We start from the raw sequence: 12,446 nt of genomic DNA on the forward strand, positions 1-12,446 counted from the left end.
GCCTGTGCAACAGAACAAGACTTCGTCTCAAAAAAAGGCAAAAAAAAAAAAACAGAAAAACTTGGGGAACAACTCTATAAAATAGGACCCAAGCATTCAGCTGGTTGAAACGTTTCTGGTTTGGTTTGTAATAAATGACCCCAAACCTCTTTGTGACCCTAGCACGCGGCGTGAGGACTCGGAGCGATCAATCTTCATGCGGTTAAAAGAAGGCGGCTACCGGCTGCGGGAAAACATCCTCTTCCATCTCTATGTGAGCACCTCCCCCTGCGGAGACGCGAGACTCCACTCCCCCTACGAGATCACCACAGACCGTAAGAGACAACACTTTTACCTCCTATAGGCTGACAGGCCCCAGCTCGCTCTACCTGGGACTCTGTCCTGGGCTTTCCCAGCCCACTGCGGGGGCACTATGTGCCCTGGCCCTTCGGTGCTAGAAGGGGATTGCGTCTGCAATTAGTGGGATAGCCATGCCTTCAAAATCTTAGTCTGAAATGCTCAGGTGATTGACAGAAAAGTAGTCTGAGGCCTAAAATTAGCTACCTAATTGCTGTAGTTCTCTGCTTTGTTTTAATACTTGATACAATCCCTGTGTCCCAGGCTGTGAAAATGGAATGAAGAGAAGGCCAGTGAGAGTTAGGCAGGCTGGGAACAAATTCAGACTAGCTCTGCATGCCTTTGCTCACAGTGCTGGGGAGAAAAAGCTCGGCTTTTGTAACCAACCAGGGATGAGCGATTCCCTGCGAAGGGGTCTCCCCAGGTGAACTATGAAGTTCCATTGCAAACCCACCCTGAGTGTGTATCCATGGATGTAGGACAGAATGCATCCACACGGCCTCCACCCCTCTGTCTCCATCAGCAAAGGTCAGTGACACTGAATGCCAGGGCAGAGGGCAGGGTGTGACTCTGCCTTGATGCCATCCTTGACATCAGCATTTCCATGATGAGAGAAAAGGTGCTGCAGGCAAACTCCTCTCATTTTAATGATGAAATCCTATTGCTTAGTGCTGTCTGCATATGTCACACGCATATGTATATGCCACATACACCAGACCCGTGCCACATACACTGTACACAGATGCCACACACACCACACAAATACACACACCACACATGCCATACACACCACGCACACACCACACACATACCACACAAATACAACACACCACACATGTACCACATATACCAGACACGTACCACCCTGTACACAGATACCACACACACCACATAATGCCACACACATACCACATATACTACATATCTGTATCACACACTGCCTGTCCCAGGCAGGTCTTTCAGTGCAGACAGTGAAGTTAAATCTGTGTGTATGATGAGGGGTCCAATCCTGATACAGGAGGAAATCCCTGGTGGACATACATGGACACTACTACCAAGGCTTGGCTTTGGCCTGAGTTTCCCCCAGTGAAAGGCTATATGATGTTTTAATTACCAAGATAAAGAAAAATAAGTGTTTTTTTAGAGCCCTGCTGTGTCCCAGGCCTGTCATGTAGCCTCCACCAAAGATAAGAAGATGTCGGGTAGGGTGTTTTTAATCCTGCCTGAGCTTAGCCTGATTCTCCAGCCTTCAGGTCGGATGCTGGCCCAGAAAAATTCCTCCTATTTGCGGGCTTCCCTTCAGCCCCACCGCTTTCTCCTTCAGGAATGGCTGGAGAGGGTTCTCTGTTAAGTGGATTCAGGTGGCATTTCCACACCCTTTGGAAATGAGATGGGAGAATCCTGTCAAACTGGGAATGAAGAAAAGGAAGCTGGTTCCACATCAGCCACTTTAACAGGAACAGCCTGCAGGAGGGAGAGAGACAGGGGCAGCCTGTACACCTGAGGAGGGGGCCCCGTGCGGCCTCACAGATGACACAGAGCATCCCCCCGCCACCAGGCTGGCTCAGGAGTAGAGAGACAGCAAAACGGCCAGGAGTCACTTCTCACCAGCCAGATTCAGTGAGCCAGAGCTACGAGATACCGACTCACCCTATAAAACTGAAATCTGGTCCATTGAACAGCCACTGGGAATTCTCTTTCCATTCTTCTTGAAAGGGTTGGCATCATAAAGACCCAGCTAGGCGCCCTCAGACTCGAGAGGAGAAGTCTCGCCAAATGTTTGGGGTTAGCGCTAATTCATCCAGCTTCTTCCTTGGCTAATGTGTCCCTGGTGGGAGTCGGGAGAGGGCTGAGTGAGAACAGCAGGAGCATTGTCCACGCCAGAGACCCTGTGGTCTCCCCAGGGGACAGTTCTAGCTCATTGGGCCTCCCACGTCTCTGTACATCGATCACCAACTGCAGCCTCTCCAGCCAGCCCTCAGTTCCAACTGCAGTGTCTGTGGTTTAGAAAAACAAATACTTTCTCTGAGGCACCCTGGGGGTTCACTTCCAGACACAGATGTCTTTTATTTCATGGTGCTTTTAAGAAGTGACAGGTGCTGGTAGGATAGAAAATAAAGCATTTTTCTTCCATTTTTGCAGCAAATATGCCAGGCAAAATTGAGAAACTCCTGCCCATGCTTGCCTCTATGTTGGGCTGATGCCGCTTTTCCACTCTCCTGTCTGGGGAGCGTGGAGAAGGAAGGCACTTGGCAACTTTCTAACAGGGACTCGTCTGCCAGAGTCACTCAGTAAAGGCAGGAGAGCCCAAGTGCCTGCTGTTCTCTTCTTGGAGGAGCCTTCAGAGAGCTGGCTCTGCATTCTTCGAACCCCCTGCGGAAGGCAGAGACCCTCAGGAACAAATCCTGCCATTTCCCCTGCAGAGATGCATTAAGCTCCTTTACGATAAGGGGCAGGGGTCTCCACGTTGCTAACTCAGGCGGTGTGTTTCCTTGTTACCCTTTAAAGAGGGGTGGGCCATGGATAAGGGGATGCAAGTGGCCAGGCTTTTGCTGTGAGGGGTCCTCCAGGGCTAGCCAAAAGCAGAGATAATGGTGACAAGCCCCCAAAGGAAAGCCTGGTGGTGGGAGCTGGATGCCTCCAGTTATCACTGTTCACAGAGGCCTGTCGCTGGCACCACCTCCCTCCTGTGGATTAACCCTGCAGAAACCCAGCAGCACTGCCCCTCCGATTCAGAGGCCAACGCCCCCAAAAGAAGCCCAGGGAACCAGGAAAGCCCTGAGGCCATGATGTCATTCTCACAAATGCAGAGGCCAGAGTGCAGAGCACTCAATTCCTTCACTGAGACATTCACTCGGGGCCAGAGGAGCTCATCTGAAGCCGACGGTGCAGGTCTCAGTCTTTTCGAGTGCTCTCTGGCTCTGGCCCCTTCTGGACCTGTCCTGTGTCCTCTCACCAGCACAGTGCTTGGTCCTGGTCACTTCAACTCATCGCTTCCTCACTCCTCCATTGCATCGAACTGTGCATCTTCCACAGGAGCCACGCCTGTTAACCTCTCTAGCAACTGTGCCAGACACCTCACACACACACACATATGTACCCACGTGTACACAAATACACATGCATAAGCACATGTACACTTAAACATACAAAAGCACATGCACACACACATATAAACACATGTGCACACAAACATACATAAGCATGTGCATAAACATGCATAATGTGTTCACAAAAGCACATGCACACACTAACATGCATGAGCACATGAGTTTGGTGCCCTAGATTGTTCCCCCTTCCTTCAAAAATGAACACAGAGTGGAGCATAAGAAAACATTTATGTAGATAAGTTTAATCATTACAGTGTCGTGTAACCAAAGGGCCAGGAGAGAAGCAAGTCTGATGTGGAGTTTCTAGGAGCACATTTCTGACTCCCCAGTGGCTGTTGAGCAGCTGCCTCCCAGCAGCACCTGCTCCGACAGCTTAGCAGGACTAGGATTTTCCAGAGCCCCAACCACCTTAGGCCCTGGCTCAGGGGCTTCAAGTCTTAGACACAACACAAGGGCCCTGGAGTTGCCATCAAGCCCCACTTTCCTAGGGTGCATGTGGCTTGAGAAATTCTAGATGTCCCCATTTTATTTTTCCCCTCAAAAATATTTGTCTAGCTAGATCATAAATTCCCCATTCCTGGAGGCCTTAGACATGGTATCAATGCCAGTTTATCTCAGGTATTCTGGGAGCTGTGTTGCCTCTGAGCTTTGGAAGGCATTCGAGTTTGCTGTTTCCATCCCTGGCTTATCTATCAGGGTCCCAGGGCAGTGTTTACCAATGCAGCTCCCCCCATGCACTCTGGCCAAGATTCTGATGCATTCAGGGCAGAGAAGGGTCCAAGGCTCTGCAGTTTTCTGAGCACAGGTCAGGTTTTGAGCCACCAGATTTGAACTCCTTAAATTATCTGCTCAGACTGGGCATTTGTTGCCTTGCTGGCTTTGTAGAAAGGGGTTGGAGGCATGGATGGCCTGGTAGCCTGTCTGTCTCCAGAGGGCAGGCAGAGCTTACGGCCAGACTCCCAGCTCAGCAGCATCATGGGCAGGAAAGAAACTTGTCTATGGTGTATCGCATGCAGAAAAGGGGAAAGTTGCTTCTGTAACAGAGACTACGGACTTGGTCTTCAATATCCTGAGACCCAGGCCTACTCCGTTCATCTCAGCTGACTCAAAACTGTCACACGTGTGGCTTTCTCCTGGCCCTAGAAGGGCCAGGTCAGTTAAGGTAAGGACAAATGCCTGAAAGACATTTCTTCCCACAGCCAGGAGAACATAGCTGTGTGTCTATGTCAGTCAGGTTTCCGATGACTGCTCTCAGCCAAGGCTCAGAGGGTAACCAGTTCCTTCATGGCCTGGGCGAGAACTCAGGCAGTTCTGAAAGGGCCCAAATGGAGCAGAAGATGAGGACCTCAGCACTTCACTGTGGTTGAGCAGCTCTTCTCCTCCCAACCCACCAACAACCTACCTGCAGATTCTTCCTTCTTGGCATGGTTTTTAAATAGCCTGGTAAATTCAGTTCTTACAGTCATTTTCTGAGAACTTAACAGCTTAAATTCTCCAGTCTGTATCCAGAAAATGCCAGGAAAAATAGATTATGTCATATATTTACCTACAGGTTCATGCTAAAAGCCTAGTACATTTGTTCTAAGCCAATTCCATTCATCGAATAGAAAGGCAGTTCAAGAGATTTAACCAAAATCTCATAAGAAGTCAGGGAATATAAAATACAGTTCCTTAAATTCCTGTCTTCTGATTTTCCTATTGAGTAACAGAAATATGGAAAATATGATCATATCCGTGCATTGTAGGATAGTGAATTTAAATAGCATAATCCAGCATCATCACTATCATCATCAATCAAATAAGGCAAAGCGCACCCACATGGCCACACGGTAACTACTGTGGATATTACTACAGTGGATACCGGCTTGCTTCACAGGCAGACGTCCTGGGATAAAACTTTGCAAGACAGTTTGAAAGTCTAAAATGTACTTGGTGCTTACAAATATTTTCTTCTTTTCTAATACCTGTGGTTTGTTTCATTTTTGGCACTCTCTCTCCCCCTTGTCATAGCAACCATGCATCTCTCTTTAGATAAATCTTTAGCTCCCCAGAGGAAAACCTCTTGTTTGTCTCCAGCTCCTTTTGATTCTCCCCTAAAAATAAAACATTTACTTGAACAATTTTTTAAAGCAAATCCTCATGAGGATCTAGGCCAGGCGCAGTGGCTCACGCCTATAATCCCAGCACTTTGGGAGGCCGAGGCGGGTGGATCACGAGGTCAAGAGATCGAGACCATCCTGGTCAACAAGGTGAAACCCCGTCTCTACTAAAAATACCAAAATTAGCTGGGCATGGTGGTGCGCACCTGTAGTCTCAGCTACTCAGGAGGCTGAGGCAGGAGAATTGCATGAACCCAGGAGGCAGAGGTTGTGGTGAGCCGAGATCGTGCCACTGCACTCCAGTCTGAGTAACAGCAGCAAAACTCCATCTCAAAAAAAAAAGAAATGAGGCTCTAAAAACTATCCTCATTTACCTTAACATTGATCTCAAAAGTTAAGTGTTTTATCTAGAGTTTTATCTAGGCAATAAACACTGTAGTGAAGAGTCTAATGACTTGGACTGTCAGAATTGGACCAGAATGTTTATATGACTTTTGGAGCATCTGTGTATACACAGCGGGCAGGATTTTGAAGATCTAACTTCCACTGTCTCAGGCACACTCTAAATGCACTACAGATCATTTGAGGCCCACTCCCTGCAATTGCGAGGTGGATTGGCATTTTGTCCAGCCTTAAGTGGCATCTTCAGCTCCTTCCTGCCTCTCACAATTAGCCAGGAAGGAGCCAGAGGAAATGGGCTCTGCAAGATCCCCGACATTCAGGCCGCCCTGGGGCTGCTCGAACTCATCAGGGAGCCTGCGGAGAAGGCAGCCCATGACTGAACACCTCTGAAAATAAACAGAAGTACCTCATGCACCTGGCTCTTCAGGCAGAATTAGTCTAATCTGAAAGCTTTGGGTTACCTCCTAGGAACCAGTTGTTAATTAAAGCTGGGCTTCCCTGTTGTCATGGCATTAAAAGGCTATGAAGTCTACTTCATGGAAAGTTAGTTGTGCAGTAGCAACCGGTAAGAATTTGGAAAGGCCTTACAATAAAACAGGCAACATTCAAGATCTCAGAAAAGACCTCAATAGTTGAAATATTGGGAGGATATAAGAATACTATAATTAACAGAAATGGAAGTACAGCAACAGCCATATTCCCTGAGAAAATATACCCAAAATGGAAGTGTAAAGTTCCTAATATTGTGGTAATGTTGTGGAAGGTGTTAGGTGTGATGGCTCCTCCATGCTTTCAGTGTTGTCTTCCACAGAAAGTTGACGTTCATAAAGACCCCCACCTGTAAAAAGTCAGTTTAAACCAAGTGTTTAGAGTTATATGAACTACTTTATGTTCAGTGTATCATCATCATCACCATCACCTTTATTATCATCATCACCACCATCACCATCTGGTGACCATCCCCCTCACTACCACCATTATCACCATCACCATCATGATCATCATCATCATCATAATCAGTACCACCACCGTCACCATTGCCATTACCTTCACCATCACTTTCATTATCATCACCATTCTATCACCATCCCCATCACCACCACCGTCATTACCATCACCATCATGATCATCATCACCACTATCACCATTATCTTCATCACTTTCATTATCACCATCCCCATCCCCACCATCATCTCCACCATCATCACCATTGCCATCATTATCTTCACTGTCATCACCACCACCATCATCATCACCATCACCACCAAAGCTGCAAAGAAGAGATTTGTGCTTTATCTAGGGAAGGGCTGGGCATTCATTTGCTGTGCCTACCCAGGCTCAATCCCTCTCCTTGGCTCTTTTTTCCATGGATGACTTAAAGACCGGTCCAAATTTTATCTCATTAAGTTATCTAGTGGGTTACAAAGCGAAAAGCCATCTGAAGCCTCTCAAAAGTTTACTTTCTCCAAAGAATACACCAATCTTTCTTCCCAAGGCATAGCCTTTAGATACTATGAATGTAGAGTGCAAGAATGTCAGCTCTTAGAAACAAACAGGAAATACACTGAAAATTACTTGGGATCTGTAGGAGAAAGTTCCTGTATAAACCCAAGCAATAGTTAACCATTCAGCACCATATTAGTCCATTCTCATATTGCTCTAGAGAAATACCTGAGACTGGGTAATTTATAAAGAAAGGAGATTTAATGGACTCAAGTTTCTGCAGGCTGTACCAGAAGCATGATACTGGCATCTGCTAGGCATCTGGGGAGGCCTCAGGAAGCTCACAATCATGGCAGAAGGTGACATGACCAGAGCAGGAGCAAGAAGTCAGGGAGATGAGCCGGGGGTGGGGGAGAGATAAGTGAGAAAGTGGGGAGATGAGCTGGGGAGAGATGAGTCGGGGAGAAGAGCAAGGTAGGGAGATGAGAGAGAAGGGGGAGATGAGCAAGAAGGGGGGAAATGAAGGAGGGAGGGAGATGAGAGTGAGAGAGAGGGGAGATGAGAGTGAGAGAGAGGGGAGATGAGTGAGAGAGAGAGGTGAGGGAGATGCCACACACTTGTAAATAACCAGATCTCATGAGAACCATTCATCACCTCAAGGACAGCACCAAGGGGATGGTACTAACTGCATGAAAAATCCGCCCCATTATCCAATCATCTCCACCTCCTACACTGGGTATTACATGTCACTAAATTTCGGTGGGGACACAGATCCCAGCCATATCCAGCACCGTCGGTGAGAGAAAATGGGGAAATACCATTTCAACAGCTTCTTAAACTTTCTAAGGAAAGCATTTAATATTCACTTACATGTGTAAATGATAGATTCACTGTATTTTACATATTCATATGTAAAGTAGTGGGCCATTTTTAAAAATATATATTTTATTGCATTTTAGGTTTTGGGGTACATGTGAAGAACATGCAAGATAGCTACCTTCCTCCCCATCACCTATATCTGGCATTTCTCCCCATGTTATCCCTCCCCAACTCCCCACACCCTGCTGTCCCTACCCTGGTTCCCCCCTCCACAGACCCCAGTGTGTGATGCTCCACTCCCTGTGTCCATGTGTTCTCGTCGTTCAATACCTACCTATGAGTGAGAACATGCGGTGTTTGATTTTCTGTTCTTGTGTCAGTTTGCTAAGAATGATGGTTTCCAGGTTCATCCATGTCCCTAAAAAGGACACAAACTCATCGTTTTTAATGGCTGCATAGTATTCCATGGTGTATATGTACATTTTCCCTGTCCAGTCTATCATCGATGGGCATTTGGGTTGGTTCCAAGTATTTGCTATTGTAAACAGTGCTGCAATGAATATTTGTGTGCATGTGTCCTTATAGTAGAACGATTTATAATCCTTTGGGTATATACCCAGTAATGGGATTGCTGGGTCAAATGGAATTTCTATTTCTAGATCTTTGAGGACTCACCACACTGTCTTCCACAGTGGTTAAACTAATTTACACTCCCACGAACAGTGTAAAAGTGTTCCTATTTCTCCACATCCTCTCCAGCATGTCTCCAGATTTTTTAATGATCGCCATTCTAACTGATGTGAGATGGTATCTCAATGCAGTTTTGATTTGCATTTCTCTAATGACCAGAGATGATGAGCATTTTTTCCTATGTTTCGTGGCCTCATATATGTCTTCTTTTGTAAAGTGTCTATTCATATCCTTTGCTCACTTTTGAATGGGCTTGTTTTTTCCTTGTAAATCTGTTCTAGTTCTTTGTAGATTGTGGATATTAGCCCTTTGTCAGATGGGTAGATTGCAAAAATTTTTTCCCATTCTGTTGGTTGCCGAGTCACTCTAATGACTGTTTCTTTTGCTGTGCAGAAGCTCTGGAGTTTGATTAGGTCCCATTTGTCTATTTTGGCTTTTGTTGCCAATACTTTTGGTGTTTTAGTCATGAAGTCCTTGCCTATGCCTATGTCCTGAATGGTTTTACCTAGATTTTCTTCTAGGGTTTTTATGGTGGTAGGTCTTATGTTTAAGTCTTTAATCCATCTGGAGTTAATTTTAGTGTAAGGTGTCAGGAAGGGGTCCAGTTTCTGCTTTCTGCACATGGCTATCCAGTTTTCCCAACACCATTTATTAAACAGGGAATTGTTTCCCCATTGCTTGTTTTTGTCAGGTTTGTCAAAGATCATATGGCTATAGATGTGTGGTATTGCCTCCAAGGCCTCTGTTCTGTTCCATTGTTGTGTATCTCTGTTTTGGTACCTGTACCATGCTGTTTTGATTACTGTAGCTTTGTAGTATAGTTTGAAGTCAGGTAGTGTGATCCCTCCAGCTTTGTTCTTTTTGCTTAGAATTAGCTTGGCTGTGTGAGCTCTCTTTTGGTTCCATATGAAGTTTAGGGTAGTTTATTCCAGTTCTGTGAAGGAGGTCATCGGTGGCTTGATGGGGATAGCATCAAATCTGTAAATTACTTTGGGCAGTATGGCCATTTTCATGATATTGATTCTTCTAACCATGAGCATGGAATGTTTCTCCATCTGTTTATGTCCTCTCTTATTTCGCTGAGCAGTGGTTTGTTTCATTGAGCAATCGGTTCTCCTTGAAGAGGTCCTTTACATTCTTTGTTAGTTGTATTCCTAGGTGTTTTATTCTCTTTGTAGCAATTGTGAATGGCAGTTCGTTCTTAATTTGGATCTTTTTATGTCTGTTATTGGTGTATAGGAATGCTTGTGATTTCTGCATACTGATTTTATATCCTGAGACTTTGCTGAAGTGGCTTATCAGTTTCAGGAGATTTTGGGCTGAGACGATGGGGTCTTCTAAATATACAATCATGTCATCTGCAAATAGAAACAGTTTGATTTCCTTCTTTCCTAATTGAATACCCTTTATTTCTTTTTCTTGCCTGATTGTTCTGGCTAGAACTTCCAATACTATATTGAATACGAGTGGTGAGAGAGGGCATCCTTGTCTAGTGCCAGATTTCAAAGGGAAAGTTTCCAGATTTTGTCCATTCAGTGTGATATTGGCTGTGGGTCTGTCATAAATAGCCTTTGTTATTTTGAGATATGTTCCATCAATGCCTAGTTTTATAAGAGTTTTTAGTATAAAGGCTGTTGAATTTTGTCAGAGGCCTTTATACTAAAAACTTTGGTGTATAGGAATGCTTGTGATTTCTGCATACTGATTTTATATCCTGAGACTTTGCATCTATTGAGATAATCATGTGGTTTTTGTCTTTGGTTCTGTTTATGTGGTGTATTTATAGACTTGCGTATGTTGAACCAGCCTTGCATCCCTGGGATGAAGCCTACTTGATCATGATGGATAAGCTTTTTGATGTGCTGTTGCAATTGGTTTGCCAGTATTTTACTGAAGATTTTTTGTGTCTATGTTCATCATGGATATTAGCCTCAAGTTTTCTTTTCTTGTTGAGTCTCTGCTGGGTTTTGGTATCAGGATGATGTTGGTCTCATAAAATGATTTCGGAAGGATTCCCTCTTTTTGGATTGTTTGGAATAGCTTCAGGAGGAGTGGTACCAGCTCCTCTTTGTATGTCTGGTAGAATCTGGCTGTGAACCCATCTGAACCTGGGCTTTTTTTGGTTGATAGGCTATTAATTGCTGCCTCAACTTCAGCCCTTGTTATGGGTCTATTCAGGGTTTCTTCTTCTTCCTGGTTTAGGCTTGGGAGGATGCAAGTATCCAGGAATTTATCCATTTCTTCCAGGTTTACTGGTTTATGTGCATAGAGTTGTTTGTAGTAATCTCTGATGGTGGTTTGTATGTCTGTGGAATCTGTGGTGATATCCCCTTTATTGTTTTTTATTGGATCTATTTGATTATTCTCTATTTTCTTTTTTATTAATCTGGCTAGTGGTCTATTTTGTTGATCTTTTCAAAAAACCAGCTCCTGGACTGATGATTTTTTTTTGAAGGGTTTTTTGTTTCTCTATCTCCTCTGATTTTAGTTATTTCTTGTCTTCTGCTAGGTTTTGAGTTTTTTTGATCTTGCTCCTCTAGCTCTTTCAATTTTGATGACAAGGGTGTCAATTTTAGATCTTTCCTTGCTTCTCATGTGGTCATTTATTGCTATATGTTTTCCTCTAGACACTGCTTTAAATGTGTCCCAGAGATTCTGGTGCGGTGTGTCTTCATTCTCATTGGTTTCGAAGACATCTTTATATCTGCCTTCATTTCTTTGTTTATCCAGTCAAGATTCAAGAGCCAGTTGTTCAGTTTCCATGAAGCTGTGCAATTCTAAATTAGTTTCTGAATTCTGAGTTCTAACTTGATTGCACTGTGGTCTGAAAGACTGTTATAATTTCTGTTCTTGCATTTGCTGAGGAGTGATTTATTTCTGATTATGTGGTCAATTCTAGAGTAGGTGTGATGTGGTGCTGAGAAGAATGTATATTCTGTGAATTTGGGGTGGAGAGTTCTGTAAATGTCTATTAGGTTTGCTGGGTCCAGGTCTGAGTTCAAGTCCTGGATATTCTTGTTAATTTTTTATCTCGTTGATCTGTCTAATATTGACAGTGGAGTGTTAAAAGTCTCCCACTACTATTGTGTGGGAGTCTTAAGTCTCTTTGGAAGTCATTAAGAACTTGCTTTATGTATCTGGGTGCTCCTCTATTGGGTGCATATATATTTAGGATGGTTAGCTCTTCTTGTTGCATTGATCCTTTTACCATTATGTAATGTCCTTCTTTGTCTCTTTTGATCTTTGTTGTCCCCCCCCATTAGTACTACTTTTGTTGTATCCCATGTTTTGGTATGGTGTGTTTTCATTTTCTTTCTTTTTTTTTTTTTTTAAGAGAGAGAAAGGGGGAGAGAGAACAGGAGTCTTGCTCTATTGCCCAGGCTGGATTACAATCTGAAAATAGGTATTAAAAACCTATTTTATACCAATAATTATGCTTAACAGTGGAGACGGGAAGGAATAAGGTAAGAAAATAACAAACAAACAGCCAACCAATATTTCATTTAAGTCTGTGAAATGCTATGCAAATGCTGAGGAGTGATTTACT

The 12,446-nt window shown here is 44.3% G+C and overlaps 1 protein-coding gene across 1 annotated transcript in view; it reads left to right on the plus strand.

Moving 5' to 3' along the window:
• ADARB2 (adenosine deaminase RNA specific B2 (inactive)) overlaps positions 1-12,446 on the plus strand; it is a 468,076-nt gene that overhangs the window by 410,258 nt on the left and 45,372 nt on the right. The window contains exon 6 of the mRNA XM_035306764.3: positions 163-314. Coding sequence (XP_035162655.2) covers positions 163-314 — 152 coding nt within the window. The remainder of the gene's footprint in view (positions 1-162; positions 315-12,446) is intronic.

The sequence above is a fragment of the Callithrix jacchus genome, chromosome 7 (assembly GCF_049354715.1).
Source record: "Callithrix jacchus isolate 240 chromosome 7, calJac240_pri, whole genome shotgun sequence".
Taxonomy (NCBI): domain Eukaryota; kingdom Metazoa; phylum Chordata; class Mammalia; order Primates; family Cebidae; genus Callithrix; species Callithrix jacchus.